Source organism: Ostrinia nubilalis, chromosome Z (genome assembly GCF_963855985.1).
Source record: "Ostrinia nubilalis chromosome Z, ilOstNubi1.1, whole genome shotgun sequence".
In the NCBI taxonomy this organism is placed as follows: domain Eukaryota; kingdom Metazoa; phylum Arthropoda; class Insecta; order Lepidoptera; family Crambidae; genus Ostrinia; species Ostrinia nubilalis.
In genome coordinates, this window is record NC_087119.1 from 15635651 (window position 1) to 15663506 (window position 27856).

A 27856-nucleotide genomic window follows, 5' to 3' on the forward strand; every position below is an offset into this window, starting at 1 on the left:
TTATATTAAAAAAATATAATCCCTCGATACAAAAAGGTAATATTTATAACTAATAAAACAACGTATAAAAAATTTAATAATAAAAATTACAGATAAGACCTAAGCAAAGTAAAAACCAATCACCCTTGGCGTGTAAGATTAAGGCTTAAGTATTTTTTGTATAAGGTCTTTACTTTACGAAAACGATGCGGAACATATGGGTAGATAAACAATATACAGGGTGGTGTAATTTTTGCAATTGATCAAACTAAAAGGATTGCTTTTGACCCAAGTTCAAATCCACACAAATTGTCACCAGCAATCAGTTATTTAGTATGGGGATCATTGTTTTTTAGAATTTGATCCCGTTAAAATATTTTTATTTGATCAAGTATAAAAATTACACCCAGTAGGGCAGGTGACCCGGTTTTGGCCATTTTAAGAATTTTTTAGACTTTGAGGCTATATCATTTTACAGTTTTTGTTATCACGGAGTTATTTCTTGTAAAAAGTGATTAAATATATTTAGATCTAGCCTAAGGATACATTTTTTTTTCATAATGATTCTATGGAAAAATAATCCTGTAGAAAAGAAAAAGAAATGGGAATTTGTGCCATTTTTGGCCAGCTTTACCCCATTTCTGGCCACAGTCATGTGCCAGTTCTGGCCATCAAAATTCATCAAAAAAAAACAAACCTACCCGACAGATTTTAACGAAACTTGGTACAATTATTTTTCATACTCCTGGGCAGGTTATAGTATACTTAGGAATTCCCTCGGGAACGGGAATTAGCGGGAAAATCCTTTTGTATGAAAAATCTAAACTGCTTAAGCTAGACGCTTCAAATTTGGTATGTAGGTACCTTAGTAAACTTAAAGCTTAGTTACAACAAGGAATTCACGGGAACGGGAATTCGCGGGAAAATCCTTTTGTATGAAAAATCTAAACTGCTTAAGTTAGACGCTTGAAATTTGGTATGTAGGTACCTTAGTAAACTTAAAGCTTAGTTACAAGGAATTCCCGAAATTCCCACGCTATCAGTGTTGCTAATATTAGATATTTTTATTCCCGTAAACCATAGAGTAATATATTAGTCTTTGCCTTAGTTATAACGATTTAAAGTTCTAAATGGCCACAAAGGGGTCGGTGGCCACAACCGGGTCACTTGCCCTATACATTATTGTATAGGTATTTCACGTTACCCCCCAAATCGACTTGATCAAATGAAGGTTTCCCTAGTGCACCACTGGCGGTGTAAGGTTCTGTTGCTGGTTCAACCCGATCGAGTAAACTGCGCACTTTGCTGGAATGTGACTCCCTCGCACTCACCCGCACACTTCCCCGCGCTCGCTCCGTCCATACTAGAGCATCGATGTGACGTTATGGCAGCCAGGTGCGCAGTTAACTTGTGCACAGTTGACCGGGTTGTAGAACCTGCCTGCCTATAGGACCTTAGTCGACAGTAGCGCCCACTGGTGAGCGCTTCATTTCGTAGATTGCAAGCAACTACATAAAACTACTTGAGGTATTAACTATTTAAGTTTTATTTATAAAAAAAAAACGGTTAACGGTAACTGCATTTATGTCGTACATGCATAACAGAGGTAGTAGTTACAATGTTATTGACTAGTATCAACGCTGTTCTTTAACAATGTCTAGTGTTACTTTTCTAAATAACAACAGTATCTTCTTATATTCTTCAAAATCGACTACTCTTTCTGCCCATACCCTGAACTACGCTGGACGTATACTCAACTTTACCCGTTTTAAAATAATAAATTGTACTTACATGCCCCTTAAACACAAGCGGCGTTTTGTATGAATTCGTATAAAAAACGGAAAAAATCATTTGGCGCTATTGAGGTTTCTTATTTACTCTTCACCGTACTATTAATATATTCTCTAAACTACTATAATTGTCACAAGAAAGATGCTCATATCTATTTTTTCATTCTTATTATTTTTTAAACCACGTAAGTAACAATAAATGGAATACCTACAGAATCGTACAGTAGCGCGGTTGTTACTCGGCTGGTAAAATATTTTAAACAAACGTATTAGGTACTTAGGTGCCAAAAAGTAAGTTATTTGATAATAGATTGAGAGCCTTATTCGTTTGTTCCATCAAAAACCGCGGAACCGACGAAAGGCAATGCCTTCACCAGCGGCCCACCAAGTGAGAGCACGGCCTTCACCGGCGCGAACCAAGACGCCAAGAACGAAATAACCAGCAGCCAGAAGAAAATCGTTACAATCCAGTCCAAAACGAACAGGCTGAAACAAAAATAATACATTAGTTTCACTATCAAACTAGCCTTCATAAGTTTCAAGGTGGAACCACACAGCTCGGTTAAACTGCTGAGCTCAACCACATGCAAGGCTACTAGAAAAAATCTAGCAGCCTTGCACAGTGCTAGCGTTAAGCTTTTATCGCGCTAAGTATTTTATCGATTTGACGCGACCAATTCCATACATTTGTCTAAAATCATCGATAAAAATGAAATTTTGTCACGACGGGCATCCTAGCCATGGCCGCGTGGTTATAGTTTGTGTGGGTCCACCCACAATAACCACAATTAGGCCCGATTTCCACTAAAGTGGAGAGGAAGAGAGATGTTTAAATTTATGTGATCAAAACCAGTCAGATTTTGTTATTTCCACGACTTCTCCGCTCAGCATCAGTTTGGAAATCTGATTGTTATTCAAACACATCTCTTCTCCGCTTTGGTGGAAACCGGACCTTATGATATTATGTAGGTTACCTACAGAGGAATGATCAAGGCTTTATGAAATGATACTCAAATTCACTGATTAAAAATAAAATTCGAGAACATTATCAAGGCTTAATTACCTATTGGTCTAAAAACAAGACATGCAACTACTTAATCATAGTCCCATGATTTCGTGTGAACATAATAGTAACTAATATGTTTGTCTTTGATAAATATATTGTAGTAAGTAAATAAGTAGGTACTTACAAGTTATGATAAGCTCTGTTGCGCTTAAGTTTTCCCGGATCCTCTTTCAAGCAGTACATGCGACCGCCGTTTATACATTTTGCCATGTATTCATTACGATCTGCGGTAGTGATGTCTGTGATGAACATTTCTCTTTCTTCTTCATTCAATATTTTACATATACTGTCGTAGTTATCACAAGCAAACTTCCATGGTCTCATGGTGAAGTATTGAAGGACTTCTAGTCCTTGACTAATCCTTTCCTGGATTCGAATCATTCTGTAATAAATTGAAACATTACTAAAGCTTTAAGTTCGCAATTTAAAAAAATACGTTGATAATATTAGTAAATTCCGCTACACTATCGTCACGACAAGTAGGTAAGTTTAGCAGAAATTCTGCCTTAATTAATTCAGGCACACTCACTCTAAAAATGAAATCTAAACTTACATTCGTTTTTGCCCACAAATTAACAGTAAAAAGTCAATGAAGTAAGCTGGCAGTAGATGGAATAATATACGGCGTATTTCGTGCAAGGTTTTGTTGGTGGTGATGTCGCCATTTGGATACCAGAGGGGCCACTCCAGCGGATATTTACGTCCGTAATCCTTTGCCACTAGCAGCACTTCGCCCCATGATGTGGGCTTTTGGTGTCCGATGTTGACGTTGTATACGGGAATCAATTCAGGCCTGTAATCAGAAAAACAACGTGTTTAGTCAGTTACCTTAGTAGGTATTTAAAAAATTCAGAGTCCGTTCGTTTCAGCCAAATGTCGTCTACTGCTGAATTTGGCCTCCCCCAAGGATTTCTACAACGACCGGTCCTGCGCTGGCCGCATCCATGTAGGTACTTCCTTCACTAGATCGTAGGTCCACCCAGCGGGAGGCCTACCCACACTACGTCTTCCGGCTCATGTTCAATTCAGAGATTTTAAATGAATAAGTCTGAGACTCACTTCTCCTGTCTTGTTCCCTCGATCATGCCTATTGCGATGATGGCGTTGATGGCAACATCTACAGGTATGACTTCGGCGTTGAGGGAGCCGTCGCAGAGCATGGTCCGGATGACGCCCTTCCCTGCGCCCAGCATGAGACCAACGGGGCCGTTTAGGTTGTCTACCCACCCTGCCACTGGCTCCCTATATGTTGGACACACTGAAAGCAGAGTTGACCGTCATAAACAGTGTTATAATGATTAAAGTTTTTCTGATGAAAACACACAAAACTTGCGTGATAAAATTGATCTACAGGGTGTCCCAAAAAGTAGTGTCTTGCCGAAGCCCAGAGGTAGGGCTATCCAAATCACCCTCATGTATGTTCCGAGATTTTATAGTTTTCGAGTTATGATTGTTTTCTGTGCTTACACACTTTTTTGGTCACTGTGACGCGAATAGTCAAGTCATATGCCTGTATTTTTATTATTATTAGATCAATACTAGGCCCAGCAGATTCAGAAGTATTTACATCCATAACACGAATGTAAACAAAAATTCTGAATTTTGTAAAAAAAACATAACTCGAAAACTATCATAAGTCGCGGTGATTCGGGTAGCCCTAATTATGCTCTACCTCTGGGCTTCGGCTTGACACTACTTTTTGGGACACCCCCCTAATTCCTAAAAATGTCACGCATTCAACATTCTCTGCTTGACAAGATTTAGCTTTCAAAATGAGCACAAAACGAACACTGAATTATGATCACAATAATTCTTGCAAAGTGAAGTAGGTAACGTGGAACATCAGTTCTTTCTCTATTATAGTAGATTTTTATCACAAGGTTACAATACTAGATTGCTAAATCTTACCAATGCTAGGCCGAGCAATCACGACCGGCAGTTCGGGATAGGCCCTTTCAACGACGTTCTCCGCTAGCCGCTTAGAGAAGGTGTAGCAGTTAGGATGAGGCCCCAAGAGTGAAGGCGTCAGGAGAGCCAGTTGCTTGTCATCGAGCCATTCTGTCAGTCTAATCACATCTTCAGGTTTCGCGGGGGGCGCGTGCGTCTGAAATGGAGTGTAGGTCTCTCTTTACAAAATAATCTGGGCAGTAAGGAACGAGAAGTTTTTTTGTGTTACGTACGAATCAATTTATGTTAACGAATTTACGGATTCCGTATAATCTTCGTATGAAACTCTATGGATGGTTTCAAACTCTTGGCTCCATTACGCCATTCGCACGGTCACACCTTCGGCTCTGATATCAATGCCACGTGTATGACCAATACTATTTTGTGCGATTGTCCCTTCTATATTAATGTTTAGTTTTTACTAACTTTGGACTCTACTGACATCAAGCAGTTAATTAAATAATAATCAAGTAGGTATTCAACATGAGTATGAAAAGCATACCTTTTCATTCAAAAGCTCATAATCGGGGTAGCAGAAAGCCGTTGACAGATGAACGAAGATGACCAGATTCTTCAACCTTCTGGCCACGCTCAAAGCTCGCAGCGTGCCCGAGGTGTTCATGTTCACATTATCCCTGAGCGGCGCCTCCAGCCTGAGTGTCGCCGCGAAGTGGAATACGACGGATACCTCTTCAGATAAGATTTCGATATCATGCGAAGATAGTCCTAAATCGTCGAATAAGACATCTCCCTGTAGACCCTTCAGTTTCTTCAAAGCGTTTGGGCGTTCAGTTCTAAGACGATCGAATAGCTGTAATAAAAAACAATACATTTTTATTAATCTTGGCTTATTAAAACATATCGTAAGGAATGGTATATTTATTTATTTATCATTATGCACCCCACTCAACACCAAGTGCGATTGTTATGCATAAAAAAATATAAAACTAAGTAATTCGTTCGTATAAAAACGTTCATGCCCTACGCCACTTTCTTTTACTTAGTTTCTTTGAAACAAAAGTTACCAGTATCATTCACTTAGATCACTTAGATTCTACTAAGTAGGTAGGTACTCGTAAGATATAGAAAAATGACAGAGCAATTTGATAGGATACCTAACAGGACCAGACAATAGAGTTACGAGTCTAGTCCACTTTTCTTGAAGGTTGTTATAATTAATCTTATCTGTAATAATTATGACATTACTTCTACGTAACGACACTAAACTAGTAATAGTATAGTTAATTGTCACAATGAAGTTATGAACGTTCTTCGACCTTAGCCTGTTCTTTACTAGTTAACATGTTTTGTAACATATTTATAGATAATGACTCTTGAACATTGAATAATATGTAAGGTAAGTGCCCCCTACTTCGGTATATTAAGGCTCTTACGACTTTAACATTTTATTTAAAAATAACCAAGCATGATATCAGTATGAAAGCTTTTTTATGCTAAACTTTGGTCTTTTGACAGTAAGTTAATACATAATTTATAGTTATATAGTTTGAACTTTTTTTTATATTAATTGTTCTGCGGACCTCTTGTTTGGATCCTGTTTCGTGACAAAATTTTGCTCTGTTTCTAAGTTCGTGAACTCATGTCCCCTATTTCGGGATAAGGTTTTATGCATCCAGTTAGGATATTTTAATAATGATTAAGGGTTTAATAAATTTAAAAACGATAATTAAAATTTAGAATAAAATAATTATGTGAAATTGACCATATTACTTACCTGAAATATTCATAAGAAATAATGTGAGTCTAGTATAATATTTTGATTTGTTATTTCTAACAATATGTGAAAATATTTATATAACCATTAGAAATGTAGGGGGGGGGGGGGGGGGGTTTAAGTCCCATAAGTCTTCGTACCCATATAATTTTGATTTGTTATTTCTAGCGATATGTGAAAATATTTGTATAACCATTAGAAATGTGGGGGGGACTTACCCCCCCCCCCCCATTCGTACCCATAAAATTTTGATTTGTAACCCCCCCTTCTCCCCATAATCCCACCCCTGGAGCTGTTTGAAGTGAGGGTAGCCCCCCCCCCCCCCCTGAAAATAACCACAGATACGCCGATGACTCATAATAAAAAGTAAGTAATTAATTAATTTCTTAGGTAGGTAAGTATTAAAAACTAAAAAATATGTCGATTTCTTTGATGGTATGTGTCATAAAAGTACCTAACACCATACATTTATATATCACGAACTTGGAAAAAAGTAACAATAATACGGTTCCTTGTTTCGTGATACTGATTATTCCAAATTCCCCAAGTAAAATTCATGGATTATTGTCAAAATGTGTCAATTAACTATTATCTATCCCATATACAATACAAATAAACAAAGATATATAAAACAAATCGAAATAAAACCAAAATTGTGCTGGTACTACTTATGCTAATTTATCTTAAAATTGGTCATATATGTGAACTTCAAACTTGTGTCATATAAATTCTAGTGAACGAAACATATACCGAATTTAGGTCATGAGAAACTTAAATAAATGCATTATTTGTTTCATAACTTACATTTAAATTATCATAAATAATTATTTAAAAACCAAGCATCAAAATGTTATCCATAATATCCTTGAATCGGTAGTGTCACGAAATAGGGGACACCCGAAAAATAATATGTACGCTATTTCGTGAGTCAATTAATCGCAATTTTAAAGGAATTCTACGTTGTCATATTACTTTTTTCTAAGCCAAATCAATTGTCAAGGAACACATGAAACCACTATTACAAGTTTTGTTTAAATGGACGTTCCTTCGCCTTTTTATAAGCTTAAGAAGTCGGAGCGCTAACCTTACGGTGAGAGCAACCTTTGCACGCCGCACGGCTGTTTTTGGCTCTCTGAGAGTTTGAAGCTTCGTATTGCTCTCATTTTTGGCGCCACAATGTTGGTACTTGGTTTTTTAGATAGCTTAAATAATAGAGTTTTTGTAGTAATGAAGAATTTTTATAAATAATATTCCATTTGCTTATTATTTGAGCTAGAAAAAAAACTTACGAACTTACGTACTATCACGAACTAGTAGCCGTTTACCTTAGTTACATTGCTAACGTTCGCCTGAATGTAACCATACAACTGAGCTCTGAGCACTAAAGATCGTTTCATGATTACTAGGGTTAGTGCTCAGGGTACTGATTTAGTAGTACTTAAATTAACTTGTAAAGTCAGAGGAATCAGTGAAATTTACTTCAAATCAATTTCGTTACGTTTTTATCAAGGTTAGTAGCCTTATTACCTATAGCTAGCTGTGCCCGCTACTTCATCTAAGTGGAAATGGTTTGAATTATAATAGATATTTCCCATTTTTGTAACATTTTTCTTTACTGCTCCGCCCCTATTGACTGTAGGGCGTGTAGGGTTATGGAATTAGCCTAAAGCCTTCCTCGATAAATGGGCTATCAAACCCAAAAATATTTTTTCAAATCAAAGTTAAGAAACTTACAGGCAAACGTAGCATAGTCTCGATGCGTTGAGGCACAGATTTCCCCCGCTTCGGCCTCATGACGACGTAGATGTTGCCAATATCAGGAACGGAGTAGAGAAGCTTTTCCACAAGGACTTTCCCCATAAATCCTGTGCCTCCAGTCACCAGAACACTCCTTCCCTTGTAGAAGTCGCGAATTGACGCTGAGGACGCCATAACTGCAAACGAGAGAGCAAACATTACACGTAGTAGGCATGTCGCAGTAAGGTATTAATTGAGAGAATGCCCACTTAAATCACTAAGACCAACAAGGTATGTTTTGCAGAAACAGTGTGTTGTAAACACATAGAGTCGTTTAGATGTAACTTTATAGTTCTTGATTTCCTGAACTAAGGATAGCTGTGATCACTGTTATAACTGAGTTTCAGTGTTGTATTTTGAAAATTATGTAGTCTTTTTATCAGGGATGGCTTCAATAATTGAGCACGACGTGTCAGTATTTAAGTTTTTTGCCACGTTACCTAGTAGGTAACGTATATTCGCTAACGCGGCATCTTTATAGTATAACCAATGTCGTGGACCCCTGACACACTTGACTATTATGTATAATACTACACGGTCTACACGATAGAAAGGCTGACCACAAACTACAATGCAGGCGCCGCGGCGTGACGCTGACCACTTCTTTTTCTTCATAATGCAGTCAATATCTCAACGTGTTTTGTATAGTACATACTTTATAGCACTTTTAACTTTTTTAATTTTCTTTCATCTAAATGTTATTACAGATCAGTTTCGGTAGTGAGAACAGCTTTGGACCGCCAATAGCACCAAAGCAGTGAATGCTAAATAAGTGCCGGGGAAAAGGTAGTGCCGTTGAACCCTTAGTAAATCAAGATTTTCTCCTAATAATTTGATTACGGAGATCCTTAGCTCTTTTCTAGCCTCCTCAAAGTTTTACCACAGTTTTACCAACAGTAGATGTACCTATAATTTAGTTTGAAGTGCCGCATCGAATTACGTGTCTGGGTACGCGGTTAGCCTAAAGCTCTTGAATGAAGTGGCCAAAGCGGACCGTTATCTCGAAGCTGAGGCAGCCTCGTAGTCGTAGTATGGTACCAGCTCGGTCATTGCTGTTGCTCAACAGTGGCGTAACCTTGAATTTTAATGTTTAAAGACATGACTTTGATTTTTATAGCATATAATAACATGCAACGCTCATAACTCAAATAATTTTGTAGAGCCATCTAGAAACTTTGTTGTTATACGATATCTACATAAATTTTTGGTGTCTGTTAATCTAGTGTAGGCTAGCTGTATTCTTCAACATCTCTTACATGAGTTAGATGTAAAAAGAGCATTTGAGAGCAAGTTATGTATTAATTAGCATTGTTTGTCTTACACAAATACTAGAACTTGCAACATTTTACAAAGAACATGGCAAGTAAAACTGGTAGCACTTGTTCTGATTTGACGCTTGTTCTAAGAGAACAATGACTGGTTTGTCCTTAGAACTTCGTAAAATATGTTGCCAAATTCACGATGTCGTATCATGTCACGTATGTTTACACACACAAACATTCATGGAGATTTATCTAGTTTTTATAAAAGATATTTGGAAATGAATTCTATGGAATTTGTAATAAGATTATGCTGCGAGTAACGGGGCCGTGAGGTAAAAAAGGCAATATATTGACGAAAATCAATGATTTGCACCTTTTTTAGTTTGTTAAACTTTTTGTCTAACTCGAAATAACAGTAAGGCCCAAAGCCATGAAAATGTAACAATGTATCTTCAACTTTTCTTTGTAGACGTCCTGTAACCTACCTAACTTAGATCTTTTGATAACTAATAGATCTTTTTATTAAACAATAAAAGAAGAAAAACTTTCAAATGAATTAGTGACTCTACCAAAATGTAAGGACTAAGGATGTACCTACGTACCATAATAATGTAAACATGTTTATTATTTAGTTAGTTCTAGTTCCTAACTAATATGTTTATATCTTAGAAGACCTAAGTATTTTGACACCGCAGATGACCTCAAACTATGAGCCTTGTAGGTAATGGTTTTATAATTGTTGTGTCTTCCACGACAACCACAAAGCATGGAAAATCGTTCAACTTAAACAGGTATCGTTAACACAGTTATGTGAACATTCTTATGTTACTAAATTGGCAATAAGCTATGTGAATGGCAAGTTATACGGAAATAGACTTCCGTGCGCATTAGAAAAATATATTAATTCATGGATATGCAAGATGCAGCACAGCAGCTCTATACAAGAGAGCAACTTCAATCATTAAAAACATTATTAAGCAACTTAAAAAAAAACAATTGCACTTTGAGGCCGAAAAGTTTTTTTCTTTCTATAACATCAAATATCGACTACTTCGATGGTACAGTTTCGCCAAAGTGAGTGATGTGAAGGTTTCCCAACAACCGTTATATCATCGGTTTGGTAACGTAAAATGAGAATAAAATTGGTTGGGCAGTTGTGACTTTCGCTTTTTGGCCGGCCGTAGGTGCTGTGGTCTAGTAGAGGAGGATCTAGCATACGCATGGAGGGCCACGTGCTTCGGAGCTTCGCTGGAGGGGCTCGACTGTATGAGTCTGTGGAAGGGTACCCCACTGTTCTGTTTTCCCAGGATATGAACAAGATGTTTGGGACAACATTTAGGCATTTTCGGGTTATTTTGACCGTCATTTTAATTAGTGCAAAGCAATTTTGCCTCAAGTTGCTTATTACTTAAAGGCAAAACTTTTCATTTAATTTTGTTTAAGGACTTTCTTCTTCGGTGCTATTGTATTTTTATTAGTAAACTCGCTTTAGCCCGCGACTTAGCCCGCGTGTTGTCTGTCACAGAAAAACTTTATACGGCGTCCCTGTTTCATGAAGCGGAACAAAAAAAATATATCCTTTCCCGGGACTCATTAGACAACACATCTGTGAATACACCTTTAACCTGCAGTTGCACTGATGATTAAATGCATTCTTAACGCGAACGAACTATAGCGATTGTGAACGCTTGACTTAAATTTAACTATCTGTTTCAGGACATTGATTGGTAGGAAGGAACTATTAAATAGTTTAAAATCCTTGATTTCAAAATCTGGAGATGACAACCCTAGCCTAGGTGACCCACTAAACGGCCGTGGTATGGCAGTTAGCGACTTCCAGCCTTGTAGTTTGCAACAGCTGACATTGAGATCCTTTTGTAATAGAATGTCATATGTAAAGTTACGGTCGCTTACATGTCACCATTAACACCCCCCCCCCCTTCTCCTTATAATCCCACCCCTGGAGCTGTTTCAAGTGAGGGTAGCCCCCTCCCACTGAAAATAACCCCAGATACGCCAATGACTCATAATAAAAAGTAAGTAATTAATTAATTTAGGTAAGTATTAAAAACTAAAAAACACGTCGATTTCTTTGATGGTATGTGTCATAAAAGTACCTAACACCATACATTTATTATCACGAACTTGGAAAAAAGTAACAATAATACGGTTCCTTGTTTCGTGATACTGATTATTCCAAATTCCCCAAGTTAAATTCATGGATTATTGTCAAAATGTGTCAATTAACTATTATCTATCCCATGTACAATACAAATAAAGAAAGATAAATAAAACAAATCGAAATAAAACCAAAATTATGCTGGTACTACTTATGCTAATTTATCTTAAAATTGGTCATTTATGTGAACTTCAAACTCGTGTCATATAAATTCTAGTGAACGAAACATATACCGAATTTAGGTCATGAGAAACTTAAATAAATGCATTATTTGTTTCATAACTTACATTTAAATTATCATAAATAATTATTTAAAAACCAAGCATCAAAATGTTATCCATAATATCCTTAAATCGGTAGTGTCACGAAATAGGGGACACCCGAAAAATACTATGTACGCTATTTCGTGAGTCAATTAATCGCAATTTTAAAGGAATTCTACGTTTTCATATAACTTTTTTCTAAGCCAAATCAATTGTCAAGGAACACATGAAACCACCATTACAAGTTTTATTTAAATGGACATTCCTTCGCCTTTTTATAAGCTTAAGAAGTTGGAGCGCTAACCTTACGGTGAGAGCAACCTTTACAAGCCGCAAAGATGTTTTTGGCTCTCTGAGAGTTTGAAGCTTCGTATTGCTCTCATTTTTGGCGCCACAATGTTGGTACTTGGTTTTTTAGATAGCTTAAATAATAGAGTTTTTGTAGTAATGAAGAATTTTTATAAATTATATTCCATTTGCTTATTATTTGAGCTAGAAAAAAAACTTACGAACTTACGTACTATCACGAACTAGTAGCCGTTTACCTTAGTTAGGTGTTATTTTCATGTTAACTAATTACGAATGTTTGTTTGGCTGATTGAGATGCATGTAGATACATTATCTAATCCAGTTATAAATACCTACGTAGGTAAATATGTAATCTTTTCGAAAATTGTGGGTGATAATAAACTAGGACTAGGTTAAAACATAATTCATAAATTCAAACAAATTCAAGCCTAAGATGATTGTTTTTGAATATTTATGCCAATTTTTGAGTTAGCAAATCTATAAATAACTAGTTGGGAATGCCGTTGTCGAAAAAAATATGGGCTAGTCTGTGTATTTCAAAACATAAATTTACCAAGTAAACTAACCGAAATGACCCATCATTTTAAGATTTTTAGAGATTTTGAATTTTATAGTCAAAAATATCACTTGACCTAGCGAGCAATGTCCAATGATCATTCGAATTTAGGCAGAGGTCAAGTATGTCTCGTAATAACCGAGAGTAAGTTATTGTTTGAACAGTAAATTGATTTCAATAATTTAAATAGATATAACACTCCATGTGTGGCACTATAATCGATTTTGATGAAATATGGTACGGCTGCTCATGTTTGAATTAGAACTCGTATTAGACAAAGTAGGCCTACTTACGGATTTGAGGCTTCCGGCGACTGGGACCGCAATTAACTGGGACCGCGGTCCCAGTCGCCGGATCCGTAAAAAATAAATAATTTTCTTCCGGCAAATGAACGTCTTCAACCTTGCAACTATGACTTATTTGGGAAAAAAATGTGCTTACGTTTTAAAAATAAAATTGTTTATACCTACATAGGTTTGTTACGTTACTTAAGTGTGAGAATATAAACCCATATTGAAATGTATACTTAAGTAATAATTGTCCCTTTAAAAGTACCTATTGTATCATGTTACTTGACTGTATATCTCCAATAATAAAGGTAATTCATTATAAGTAGGTATAACACCAATGATATTATATAAAAACAAAAGCAGATATGTTATAAGCGCTCGCGCTGTGAATACTCAAAAACGTCCCAATTGGGACGTCTTGTGTTTAGTCTTCGTGTGGCCTGCGTCGTGCGCAATCGCGTGCGTACCACACCGTAAGTTCCTGTGTTCTTACCAAAATAAATAAAAAATGCCATCGTGTGTGTTTCGAAAGTGTACCAATTATGACTCTAAAGTAAACAAAATACAAGGGATCTCTTACCACATGTGATTATGCAAAATTATTTAGTATTTATATTTTCAATTATTTATGCAAACAATCAAGACGCCCATCGCGCCATGCGCCATGTTCAAGTTAAGAAAGAGAAAGCGATCTTGTTTTGACGTTAGAGCGATAAGGATGCGTGCGCTGCGGACATAGATTAGTTAGTGCAGAATCGTTAAAACTATAGCTATCTCTTTCATTTGCGTGCTATTTCGTATCTTTTGTTTCACTTATCAGTTACATTTGTCAATGTGTGCAATTTGGAATAGCTCGGCACGGATTAAAATCGTAATTTCTATGAACGTAACATATCTATAGTTCTGTAATATCATTGTATAACACATTATTTACAAACATGTTAATTCTGTTATTCCATTACAAGTCATTCAAATCACCTCTAACTGCTAATAAATAAATAAATATCCATGGACATTTTACACTGCGCTTCTAGTCCCAAACTAAGCAATGTTTGTACTATGGGTACTAGACAACGGATATAAACATACTTGAATACTTTTTTTTTGTAAATACATATTATATACAGGGTGTTTCTTGTAAGGTGTCAATCCGAAGGCAGGTGATAGGTGAGGACTAGACCTATCGATTTCACCCCCATGTATGTTTTACGATTTTTCATAGTTTAGAAGTTATCGTTAATTTTGTGATTTTTTCAAATTGTATGACCTAGTAGGCTTTAAATTCTTTTTGGGTCGATTTTTCTCAGATTTCTTTTTTTTGACAGATTCCCTATTAATTGCAGATTTTTGAAAAAAATAATCAACTTCCTATTTTTGATGCAAGATACAAAATTTTTGCTAGAAACATAAAAAATATGCTTTTAGCGGAACATTCTAAAATTTTCAACTTAAAAGTTTGAAAAAAAAAAGAACTTCCATAGGTCCAAAATAATTTTAAAAACTGCGCAGTTTTCTGAACTTTCATAATAACACAAAAAAACATGTACTTAATAGGCCATTATTTTCTGTAATCGCTCCACTAAAGTGGTAAGTCGGAGATTCCGTTACATATTTTTGACTTTCTTAGGACTAAGTAATGTTTGCAATCCCTTAAGTTTACGTTATGTAGAACATATTTAGAGACCATAACTGAACAGAATTTTTTTTTATCCACAACGAGGAAGCTCTTGCCCTTCATTTGGTATACAATAGGGAATATGAAAATATTGATGAACTCAGGGCCGGATTAACCATCTCGGGGCCCCTAGGCACAGCTCGTTTAGGGCCCCCCTTTTTTTGTCGCGGAGGAAATGCTTTGCGCACCGTCACTACTGCCGGGGGACAGGGCAGACAGACTGCCGGGGGACTACTGCCAGGGGCACCCTGAGAAGGGCACTGCTCCGTCCTGAAAAGGACGGGGTATACCCACTAAAACCTCCGCGGCGTTCCGTCATCGCCCAAGTGGGGGTGTCGCGAATGTCGGGTCGTAACCTTAGACTTCCGTGACACCACCGGCGACATCTCGCCTACACGGCGGACCCTACACGCTCCCCTTGTGGGGGTCCGACGGGAATGGCCCCAAACCCCAAGCCGTTCCCGTCAGACGGAGGTGACCAACTGGGGGCTGAGTAGAACGGTCGTACAACCGCCTTCTCCACCCCCTTCTCCGCCTGCGGAGCGATGAGGCGAGAGGATCATTCTCCCGCTCGCGCTCCGCTGCCTCCTTCTGAAGGATGATCTCTTCGCAAAAGAAGGCGACCACCATCCAACATCCTTCACTTCCCAGTATGGCGTTGACCAGGCTCGGAAGCGAAAGATCCCGGCCCACGACCGCAGTGAGGACACGGCGCTGCTCCTCCCAGCCTGTGCAGACCGCTCAGTGCACCAGCTGCCTTGAGGAGGCGTGGCGCTAGCCCGTTGAAGTGTCGGCTAAAATGCTACCTCCCGTCAAGCGTGAGGCCCAGATATTTCATCTGGCCTCAATCCTAACGTCCTTAACCACAATGTGGGCGTTGGGAGGGGTGCGCTGGCGAGGCCCCGGTAAGAAGAGGACCTCAGTCTTCTCCAGCGCGACTTTTGACCGAGGCGTCGTATTCTGCGACCGACTAATGTGCCGCCCGCCGACGCCAGCTGTGCCGTGTTCCCAAATGTCTTCCCCCGGGCAGTGACCAGAGTGTCATCCGCATAGCATATGACACTCATGCCCGCGAGAAGGACGCCCCGGAGGAGCCAGTTTTGTTGTGGTTTGAGTTTTGTTGCATAAAAATAATCTGTAACATTTTTTTTTTCAATTTTTAATCGGGAGTGCTGGGCCCCTGGTCATAGTGGGCCCCTAGGCACTGGCCTAAAGTGCCTTATGGATAATACGGCACTGGATGAACTGCGGACAAAGCTGACTGAAGCACAAAACCAAATTAAAATGATGAAGAAGGTTTTACGAAGAATTTTTTTGCGTCGTTGTCGAATGTGCATTCAGGTCAACGGCGGACATTATGAACATTTACTTTAAATTAAATCATTACACCCATTTTTGCTCTCTCTCTCTCTCTCTCTTTCTCTCTCTCTCTCTCTTTCTCTCTCTCTCTCTCTCTCACACACACACACACACACACACACACACACAAACTCTTTCTCTTTCTCTCACACTCTAATATGTAGGTATATCGAATTTAATCGTAAAGTAACAACCACCACTGTGGTCTAGTGGTAAGGCCACCTATTTAGGACAGCCAATTCCTCTGTGGATTAGGATTCCGAGTGAAGCTCGCTGATCATCCATCAGTTTTCATCAGGTCAGATGAAGGGCAAGAGATTCCTCGTAGTGGATAAAAAAATGTTCTGTTCAGTTATTGTCTTTAAATGTGTTCTACGTAACGTAAACTTAGAGAATTGCAATCATTAGTTAGTCCTAAGAAAGTCAAAAACATGTAACGGAATCTCCGACTTACCACTTTAGTGGAGCGATTACAGAAAATAATGGCCTATTAAGTACATGTTTTTTTGTGTTATTATGAAAGTTCAGAAAACTGCGCAGTTTTTAAAATTATTTTGGACCTATGGAATTTCTTTTTTTTTTTTTTAACTTTTAAGTTGAAAATTTTAGAATGTTCCGCTAATAGCATATTTTTTATGTTTCTAGCAAAAATTTTGTATCTTGCATCAAAGATAGGAAGTTGATTATTTTTTTCAAAAATCTGCAATTAATAGGGAATCTGTCAAAAAAAAAGAAATCTGAGAAAAGTCGACCCAAAAAAAAGATAAAAAAATTTAAAGCCTAGTGGGTCATACAATTTGAAAAAATCACAAAATTAACGATAACTTCTAAACTATGAAAAATCGTAGAACATACATGGGGGTGAAATCGATAGGTCTAGTCCTCACCTATCACCTGCCTTCGGCTTGACACCTTACAAGAAACACCCTGTATATAAAACACCCAGTCCAATACAAACAAATGTTCATGCACACAATTGTTTGTACTGTGCGAGAATCGAACTCGCAACCTCCGGAATAGTCTGTTTCGAACCAGTACACCAAACGGCCGACTAATAATATTCATATATGTATCTATTAATATCGAGTTCATTCTAAATATAGCTCCTACATTCTAAGCGATAAATCATAACGTTCGAAGGATTACTAAGTAGGTTAATGACCACGCCTGTGTTACACAAATAAAAATTGCAACCCTAATTAGAAATGTAAATTATTATATTATGCTTTACTTTCAAAATTAAACAATGGTGGCGTGTAGTGCTTTCAGTTACAAATCCACCCCTCAAAAATCAAAAATCAGAATCAAAATCAAAAAAATATTTATTCAGTTTAGACCACAAGTGGCACTTATGAACGTCAAAATATTATTATAGAAAATAATAAAAAAGGTGGTTCTAGTGCTAACTATGAGACAAAAAGAACAAATGACTGAAAAAATTTTGTTTTCCCATGTTAATATTTTTAGTTCGTTTACCTACTTTCAATCAATACAATCGGTAGATGTGTTTTTGGTCAAACCGGATGGAATAAATTAATTAATGGGTTCATTTAATTCTTGAATCAAATTACCAAAGCATGTTGCATTATAGTACAGGGTGGAAACGATAAGTGATCTCACTCGATTATTTCTAAACCATACAAGATATCGAAAAACTTATTGATCCTGAAAGTGCTTCACGAGCTCTATCCAACGCAACGGTATCAATAATAGGTTACAAAATAAACTGGTAGGCCAGTAGAATTAAACATAACAATTCATCAAATCGGAAATAATTCCTAAAAAAGATTTTATTGCTTTAATGGCTTCATTGGTTGCCCATTAAGACTCTCCTAGGTTTTCGACTTTGACGGGGTTGTGCGTTGTGGGGGCCCTCGAAAGGGACGTTTTTTCGGTTTTATGGCAATTTATGGTTATACCACGTAAAAGACTTACCCTATTGGAAACTGGTCTTCATGACGGTAGAAGAGCATTTAATCCTGCATTGAATAAGACCAAATCCATATGTTTTGGACAAACCGTTCTTGTGTGAATGTTCGGCAAAGTAGAACATATACGTATAATTAATGACCCTCTCCACGTCCAATGGCTCGTTACCCGCAGGTTTCCAAGTCTGCCAAAAGGGCTGCCTCAACCAGTATAACCCTGTCAAGGCTTACGAGCGGGATGCGCCTATCCTTGTAAAAATCCAAAAACAAATGCATTGGTATACACATACATATTTGACATTCTGTTAAAATTAATGTTACATCCGGTCCCTAGTCGGCCGACCTTGTGACGGTACATGTAGACGCATTAGGTAGGTTAATATTGCGACCGCGAGAACACTCTACTATTTCGTTAAGTAACATAAAAATTGCTTAGTGTGTTTGAGTAACCCTGAGATACCGTTTTGTAAGAGTTTTATTAAAATTAACTAGATTTAATTATTTTTTACGAATTACAATTAGGAAACATATTAAAATAGCAACATACTGATGCGATGAAATGTTTTACAATACATTGGCGTTCTGCGGCTTAGAGCTTATTCACAAAATATTGCAAAACATTTTATTTTTGCATTGACAGTTCTATGTGTAATCAATCGACGAGGCCCAGTGAGGTAGGCCTATTGAAAAACTGGCCTTGGTGCGAGTTACACAAATTAAATAAAAAAAGCAATAGTAGATTACGTAGGATAACTATATTGATAAATAAATACAAATATTTATTTGGTGAAACTTTCACTTTAATTCTCCTGTAAACAGGGCCTATAATAAGGAGAGCTTATCATATGAATTTATTTTGCTTTACATAAAATACCTACTTATAAGAACTTTTTTAAAAGCTCTATCACAAGGTATCAAATCAAATCAAATTAATTTCTTTATTTGTAACTCGAATGACACGATTTATTTTCAGTTTTTTTAACAAGTTTTTCTAAATTCTTAAGCTAAAAAAGTAGGTAGTGTAGTACCTATAAGAACAAGGCTTTGCCGGGCAGATATTGAAATGATGAATTTTAATTTCTTGTTACTATGTATAATATGTATGTATTTAAAAGTATTGTATATGTAGTATGTCCGTTAAGCTAGCAACCATAACACAAGCATATTAATTGCTTACTTTGGGGATAGATAGCGCTGTTTGAAATTGTCCAAAGATATATCTCATAGTAGGGTAATATAGAATGTACCAGGAAGACTTTACCAGAACATTCACACATAAAAATAGCATAAGTCTTTCATAATAATTATGTATCCAAGTTTGGAGCTTTGAATTGACAGCTAGATAAATAATGTGTTTATTAATAAACATATAATTAAGTAACATGTTATTGAACTCACAATTTACAAGGATGCTTGCAATAACTAATTTCGTAATACGAAACCGAAACGATAATGTTAACTTAATTTAAATATTATATATGCAAATAACAACCTAGTCCATGTAATATTTATGAGAAGTCTAGAACTTTCTTATTGCGTATAATCCTCTCACAAAATAAAAAGCGCGAATAGCGGTAATAATTTTGAAAAAAAAATTGGACGATAAAAAATAACTATTTTTTATAGAGCACAATAATTAGTTTGTCGTTTTGTATATTATTTTTTGTAACTTCATAACTAATTTGATTTCAAACACTAGCACAGTCATGTCATCAACTTTTAAAAGGGTCACTAATAAAACTAAAGTTCCTATGAGCTCGAAAAAAATACGACAAAAATTTGAAAATGGCTCCCTTTTTGTATGGTTTTTTGTCGATGAAATTTAACAAAGAACACTCTGAAGTAAGTATCTGAAGTCCAAACAGAAACGCACTATAGCACAGAATAGGTAATGTATTTTTCTACATTAGAATTCTAGACAATATACGATATATTATTATGATTAGTTATTACATCAAAATTCAAATTGTAATTTTAGTCCATAATTAGATATATAGAAACAGTTAGAAGCTACTTGATTATTATGTGAGTTTTAGCAATTTTTTTTTGTGCGCTAGCTCGTTTAAGTCTTTTCTATGCAGTGCTTTGGGTCGGTTGGTGTGTCACCTTTAATAAATAATTTCAGAGACTTATATTTTTCTCTTTAGTGTCTATACAAGGTGAACTAACAGCTGTTATTGTAACTATTTACAAACAGTTTAAAGATGGTCAAGTATAATAGCATCAATTATGTAGTTCCTACTGAAGCTGCTATTATCATATTAGCGCTAATAGTTGGTACCTGAGATTACTCTATATTATCTAAGATTCATTTCTTAATACCCATACTCAATTCCTAGGCACCTTTAAGTCTTCAATTCATAGTTCTAAAGCACATATGTACTTGTGAAACTAATAGCCAAATGAGCGAATCAAATATTTACTCCGGGACAATACGTGGTGTCACCGCTTGTGTGTATTGATATAGGGCCATATCTAGAGCGCAGAAAAAACAGATTTCCTATGTCGTTATTAAAGAAAATCACTAATCATCATCAATATGCTAAAAGTAACATTAAAGTTTTTAAAGAAAGCTTCGAATGTTTGGTCACACGAAGTTTATTAATACTTCCGAAAACAAATAACTTGTCACTTATTCATGAGTTTTAGTTTTTAGTTCTTAGATCAATCTATGAGCATTCACTTTTATTTTAAGAATTATTAATAACAAGCAGTTGCATATGTAATGGACTTTCTGTCCATGATATAAATAAACCAAGACATAACTAATTAATGGTTGCCAAATCTGGCAACCCCGAATAGTTGTGAATCGGTTATCTGGTTCCGTATCATGAAATTCAGGGTTAGTAGTAGTTTCGCACGATTTTCCTTCGCACGAATGTGCGAAATGTCCCCTTTCAATAATATTTTTTTTTAGTAGGCGTTTCGCCCGGATGTATTAAAAGTATTAAAATTGCGTGCGAATCGACTCTTTTTTGAACTAGTAGTATGCGATTACTACTAAAAAAAAAGTATTATTGAAAGGGGACGTTTCGCACATTCGTGCGAAGGAAAATCGTTCGAAACTACTACTAACCCGAAATTCACAGCAAATAAATGATATTACCTACTTTGGCATAGAGTTTCACTGTACACTTTAATCTGGGCCTTTTCAAGATATGAGTGAATAGGCACTTACAGGGCAGACATTTGTGTCATCCTAGACTGCATCTCACCTACATCAGGTGTTTATCATATGCAAAACAACCTACCATGTTCTGCATATAAAACTGTTTAATTTTATGAAAACTTCCCAGAATATATCCCACCCAAGGTTTTGAGTAATATTTAAACCAAAAAATTAATTTAGAAACACATTAAGATGATGCGTATAGTTACTTTAAAATCAACGGTGGAGCCAGAATTTAAGTGTTGTTTACGTTCACCACATCGGAAGCAACGGTGCGGTGTATTTCGCCGTGGGACCCAAAAAAAATAGGTGAACGAACGAGTGCTGTGGGGCTAGACGAAAAGTTGCCGTTTTATCTGGTTGCATAACCAGCTATTAGCCTTTCGTTTCGGGCTTTGACCGGTCTATTATTTTTGATCCGCACTATGGAAAAAACCGAGCGCTTGTTATTGCCAACCTTGCATATCAAACTGGACGTTCTTCGTTTGAGTTGATATTTCAGTCATGTGCCCTGAAGAGACAGTATTTTTATTTCAGTACCTCTAGTAGGAAAAACTTTCGAGTTCGTTTCGTTGCGTATTCAAAGTGTCATCGAAAAATTTTGTATGAAAAATTAAACAGCGCCCCCTAGGGCGGCTATAATATAGGGGGCGCTGTTTAATTTTTCATACAAAATTTTTCGATGACACTTTGAATACGCAACGAAACGAACTCGAAAGTTTTTCCTACTAGAGGTACAGTTTAATAGTTTATTATTACAAAATCACGGCATCAAATATGCAGAAGTTTTCCAAATTGAGCTTGTTGTGGAAACTCATATAACGCTACGAGTAAAGGTAAAAGTGTTTTGATGAAAAATAGCTCCTATCTACCCAAAGCGATTTTAAGTTCTCTCTATCTGGTTTGTAATATTATGTTCTTAGAACTAAAGCAGTCGGTCGTTAAAAAAATACAGAAAAATATGTCTTTCTGGAAGTTTTATCGCTCTGAATACAATAAACATGGTGAAACTAATCTCAAATGAAACCCCATTAGAGAAATTATAGAGATAGATTTAACGATAAGTTCACAAACATCCTAAATTAGTTACTTAATGTTTACATTATTGCCAATCAGAGGTGTGAGGTGGGTCTAGAATCTAGATACTGCTAGACCTATCTAGCAGTAATTTGAGGTTCGATAATCACCAGTTAGCATACCTATATGCTAACTGGTGATTATCGAACCTCAAATTACCTACCCAAACACAAACTTGTAAATCTTAGGTACAGATAAACAAGTCTTTGTCATTTTGATTGACAAGAACAACAAGAAAGATGATTCTGTTTTTATACATATGCGAGTATACAGCATTGATCGAATGACCCTCAATAGAATCCCCGTTTTAAACGATCATCAAGAGTTGTGAAATCCAAAATATTAGGTTTTGGCCTTGATGTCAAAATATTTTTTGAATCTGCAGACAGGAATTTTAACCGACTTCAAAAATAAAGGAGGAGTTCTATGTTCGACTGTATGTATTTTTTTGTATGTATGTTCACCGATTACTCCGTCAATTGTGGACCGATTTTCAAAATTCTTTTTTTGTTTCGATAGTATACACTTCTGAGGTGGTCCCAAGTCAGGATCTGATGATGGGATCCTAGGGAAATCGTGAAAAACCCTCCAACATTTATAGGCTCGTGTTAAGTTTTTCATATTTTTTCTAAGTTATTCAAGTATTACCTGTCTTGTTGTCACCTCATATTGATGAGGTGATTACGGAAGGTATTATAAATCCTAAACGCTTAGGTAGGAGTTGAAGAAAATTTATTTGATAAATATGATAGGTAGGTAGGTATAGTTGGTATAGTTTCTAAAGTTATTTATGTGTTTGCATCAGGTAGACGTCAACGCATGATGAGATGATGCTCGAAAGTAGAACTCCATAACGCTAAGGAGTTGGAGCTAAATAAGTAAAATTTTATAAAAAAAAAAAAAACCGACTCCAAAAAACCTAAACTAAAAAGTAGAAAAATAATTACTTATTACCTACTTATTTATTACGACGAATTATTAATATTTATGTAGGTATACCATCATTGATACTTCTGGAGTCGGTGCCAAGATTATGAAACATGTAAAGTTTGCCTGCACCGACTCCAAAAGTATCAATCATGGTATACCTACATAAATATTAATAATTCGTCGTAATAAATAAGTAGGTAATAAGTAATTATTTTTCTACTTTTTAGTTTAGATTTTTTGGAGTCGGTTTTATTTTTTTTTATAAAATTTTACTTATTTCTTGCTTTTTAGTTAACTAATTATTACCTTGATGTTACCACTGAAGGTTACCTTGATGTTACCACATATTCAACAAAAAAATAATCGTTCAAATTGGTTCATAATCGGCGGAGATAGTATTGCGTATAAAAAAGTTCATCCCCAATTTTCCACCCTTGGGGGTGAAATATTTTCTTCAAATTCGCATGAAACCACCCTTTTGATAATACCTATTCAACAAAAAAATAATCGTTCAAATTGGTTTATAATCGGCGGAGATATTGCGTATAAAAAAGTTCATCCCCAATTTTCCACCCTTGGGGGTTGTTTTTTTTATTATTAAATTTAAATGGGACCACCCTTGAGGTATTACCTATACGCTGAAAAAAGATTTGTTCAAATCGGTTCATAATTGGCGGAGTTATCGCGTAACAAACATAGAAAAAAAAAAAAAACATACGGGTCGAATTGAGAACCTCCTCCTTTTTTGAAGTCGGTTGAAAAATATCAATCATGGTACCTATTTGTAATAAAAAAATATTTTACTATCTTTTAGTGAACTTTTTTTGGAGTCGGTTTTTTAGTATTGGTATCAAGTTGCAAAGTTGCATTAGTTACTGATTACTTACGTGAGGAAATCCTGATTGCAATAATATTATTAGTAAATAGTGCTACTAAAATTTCTGCCAAGATTAGTATTGTAATATATGTATTACCATTTCTAAATATACTTGACCTGACCCCGTTAATTTAGTTGTAGAATAAATTGTAATGAGGTAGGTAATTATGTAAAGATGTTTAATAATCATATTACTGTATTGTGTTTGTTTACGCTACATGTCCTTCGTAGACACTTAAAGTTACGTCTTATTTACTTAGTGTTCGTTAAACCTTTTCGTGCAATATTGTGATTTGTTAAATAAATGATAATATCTAGATAATAATAAATATATTGATCCTCTTTTTAAAAATTGTGTTTAAATAATCTAGATTTAAATATGAATTCAAGAAAAAATAGCAAGTAGCAAGACCACCTCAAGGAATATAAGGATTAACTTCAGCAAAAAAAAACCGTACGTATACTCAAATATGGATGTATACATAAATTATTACCTACATAATATTATGACTTATTAGTTCGCTTAATAAATAAATGTCTAAATAAACATAAATAAAATAATTCGCGCTGGCAGTAAAAAATTCGCAATGCGTGTGAAGTAAAAAAAGATTGATCAACTTACAGTTACCTAATTACCTACTATTGATCTTGTTCTACTACGGTACTACTATCTTGTTTACTTTAAAATATATAGTAAATACTAGTAGGATCAAATGAGCTAAGAAAGCTAAACGCAATAAGCTTCTTGTAAAAGCCTTCACCTTTTCTATTCTAATGTATTTAATTAATTAACTCAATCTAACGAATTTATCATTGTTTATACTAGAATTTATTTATTGCTACCAAGCCTTTTTCCTGGCTTTTGGCAAAAAGTATCATATTGAGAATCCAAAGGCATTTAAATCTTGCCTACTTTTGTCCAAGTTCTAAAGTTAGTTTAAACTATTTGTGTCGTAGGTACCATAAGAACCTACTTATATACCTACATTTATTTTCCTAATAAGTTTTACAATTCAGAGTTCACTATGACATATACCACACCTAACACAAAGTTATTGTTATTGAGTTTTCTGTTTTGGTTTTGACACATTTTAAACTTTATTGACAATAAAGTGATAATAAATTTACATATTATTTACCATAAAAGTTTTAATTCCACTTGACTTCTTAACTATTATGTATTCTCTAGTTATTGAATAGGGTATTCTACTGTTAATAACGAATCTGTTATTATACCAAGTAATTAATCTGTCGTAAGTCGCAACAATAATGTAGGAATCGGTACAAAAAACAATAACAGCCTGAGACAAAGATAGATTTTCCTTAGCAACTTGCATAAGGTGATCTGTGTTGGTAAACATACGCGAACTACAACATTTTGAGGTAAACTTACATTTAGCTACTTCTTACCATTACTGAAATACAAACAATTCAATAAGTAGAAGTAGAGACACATCTATTCTTATATAATAAGTGATGTTAAAAACTGATAAAACTTATCATTCACCAAAAAATAACTTATTGTAAGTAAAAATAACTTAGTAGAAATTGAAACTTTTGATACTTATATAGGGTAAGTCCAGGATAGATGCCCCACTTTTTGAAACAGCTCTGTAACTCAGTCAGTAAGTTTTTATCAACAATTTGATCTTAGTATCTGTAAACTTTGGTCTTTCGTCTATGATATTACTATAATTATTTTAATTTAAGTTATACCGATTCTGAGTAAATAGCATTTTAATTGACCTCTAAAAAGTGGGATAGACGCCTAATGTGGGGGATAGAAGACTCACTGTATGATTGCTTCAAAGGATAGATGCCTGATGCAGGGATAGATGACTCGTTAATACAGTTTTTGAATTCTAAGGATCAAATGCTTTTTGAAATCAAACAAGCCAAGTATTATTATTTAAGATTGTTTGTTATTAAATGAATTAAATATGAAATTTAATATTTTTTATTAAAATAGTATACATAGTACATCCACCCGAAGTCGGGAAAATAGGTAATTCGATCAGAAGGGCACCCTATTTATTACTTTCCTAAGGTTAGCCGTACTACATTCTTTTTTTCTTCTTACTTGCTACTTGTGACAAAAAGAGCAGGTTAGGATAGATGCCCCTAGGAGCATGGGACATGGCCCTAAGGGCATCTATACCCAAAAAAAATTAGGCAACTATCCTTTTAGCATAGGATAGGTGCCTTTTTTAATAAAAAATAAAATAACACTAAAAATCGAATTAAACATAGCTATCCCGTCTAATTTATAAGATAGTCTATGAAATTATATAAAAATCTGCTTCATTTTACAGCTGACAAAAAAATTATCCATTAAAAGATACTTACCAATTTTATTTCGACGCTCGCTAAGGTTTGGCCGCGGAAGATTTTTGCTCTCACTGGCTAAACGAACGCACTCTTTGATGGTTTGCGAGGCGAAAAGTGGTACGGGGAGGTCCCTTCCTATTATACATACTATAACTTTATGCTAAGTTGCTTGTAACATAGTGTACTTAAAATCGCGGCACCTATCCCACTGGGGCATGTATCCTGGAATTACCCTACACATATTATATATATTTACTTTCGATTAGAAATAATTATTTTAAAATTTGTGTTTGTTTGCTTTACGTATTTTCTTACACCCTTACCAACAAAAAGTTACACACTTGTTAAACAGTGTTTTACAATAATAATATGACTATGATAAAATTGAGTTATTTAATTTCATAAATCTTATAATAATATTATATAATTACCTACTTATTAATTTTACATGCCATACCATGGGGAGACACGTGGATCTATTTAATTTTATTTTTTACCATCAAATGTACCGTGTCTGTATGTAAATAAATGATTTGATTTGACGTTTGGTATGAAATTGTGAACACTGTTCAACGAGCGTGTAAATATTTTTTATTGGTAAGGATGTAGGTGTTCATCATCGTACCTACTTAGACTTTTATTTCGTGAAACTTGCCCTACACTTCCAAGACGTTGTAGTATTATTCAAATAATTTAATAAAGTAAGGCTCACTTTATTTGAAGCTACATTATCTATTTTTATTGCCAATCAGAAGTACGAGTACCTACTTAATTACTACAACCGATGCGTTTTTAAAGCACATCGGTGCGAACGTAAATAAAATATAATGCGAACGCAAATGTAAATAACACACTGTTTATTTTTCTTCTTCTAATAAAATAAATAAAGAATCTTTAAACTTTATCTTCCTAAAATATTTTACTACCAGTACCTAGGTATTGATTTCGTTGATCTAAGTAATAAAGATAATATTTATAAGTTAGATAATTAATAAATAAACAAAGCAAATCGAACTTACTTGGACGAGTGAGAAGCGTTAGAGGCACCAACTAGAACCGACCTGTCGCGCGTGTCTTCCGCAGCGGACTGCGCCTACGCCGGTCCGCGGATGGCATGTCATCTCGGTAGCTGAGCCAAAGTTCGCTACGCTGTTCGAAGTTCAACTTTCAGGCGTTCACTTAGAACGGTCGGAAACGAGGCTTTGTGAGAACCTGCAAAAGTTGTTTTCAGCAGGATCTTACAGCAGTGCCGCGAGTTTTTGTAAACAATACTTTTCAGTGGGTGGCCACCCAGTTCGAAGTTCAGTTAGTAATTGACTAAGTACGAGCGGAAACGAGAC

At 35.7% G+C, this 27856-nt stretch overlaps 1 protein-coding gene across 1 annotated transcript; it reads right to left on the minus strand.

Annotated features, from left to right (window-relative positions):
* LOC135086507 (putative fatty acyl-CoA reductase CG5065) lies at positions 1 to 27643 on the minus strand. The gene is made up of 8 exons (XM_063981231.1): positions 27536 to 27643; positions 8252 to 8451; positions 5285 to 5593; positions 4744 to 4939; positions 3895 to 4093; positions 3389 to 3628; positions 2960 to 3217; positions 1 to 2255 (listed from the first exon to the last, which is right to left on the minus strand). The coding sequence occupies exons 2-8, from the start codon at positions 8447 to 8449 to the stop codon at positions 2090 to 2092; spliced, it is 1566 nt and encodes a 521-aa protein (XP_063837301.1). The 5' UTR covers positions 8450 to 8451; positions 27536 to 27643; the 3' UTR covers positions 1 to 2089.
* Positions 27644 to 27856: the final 213 nt, after the last annotated feature.

What these genes read in the sequence shown, in the direction of transcription:
- LOC135086507 (XM_063981231.1), bottom strand. Translation starts at nt 8,449, where the DNA reads ATGGCGTCCTCAGCGTCAATTCGCGACTTCTACAAGGGAAGGAGTGTT. An exon ending in ATGAGCTTTTGAATGAAAAG is followed by an intron (nt 4,940 to 5,284) that starts GTATGCTTTTCA and finishes ACTCCATTTCAG; the next exon opens with ACGCACGCGCCCCCCGCGAA. An exon ending in ATTTGTGGGCAAAAACGAAT is followed by an intron (nt 3,218 to 3,388) that starts GTAAGTTTAGAT and finishes AATTTATTACAG; the next exon opens with AATGATTCGAATCCAGGAAA.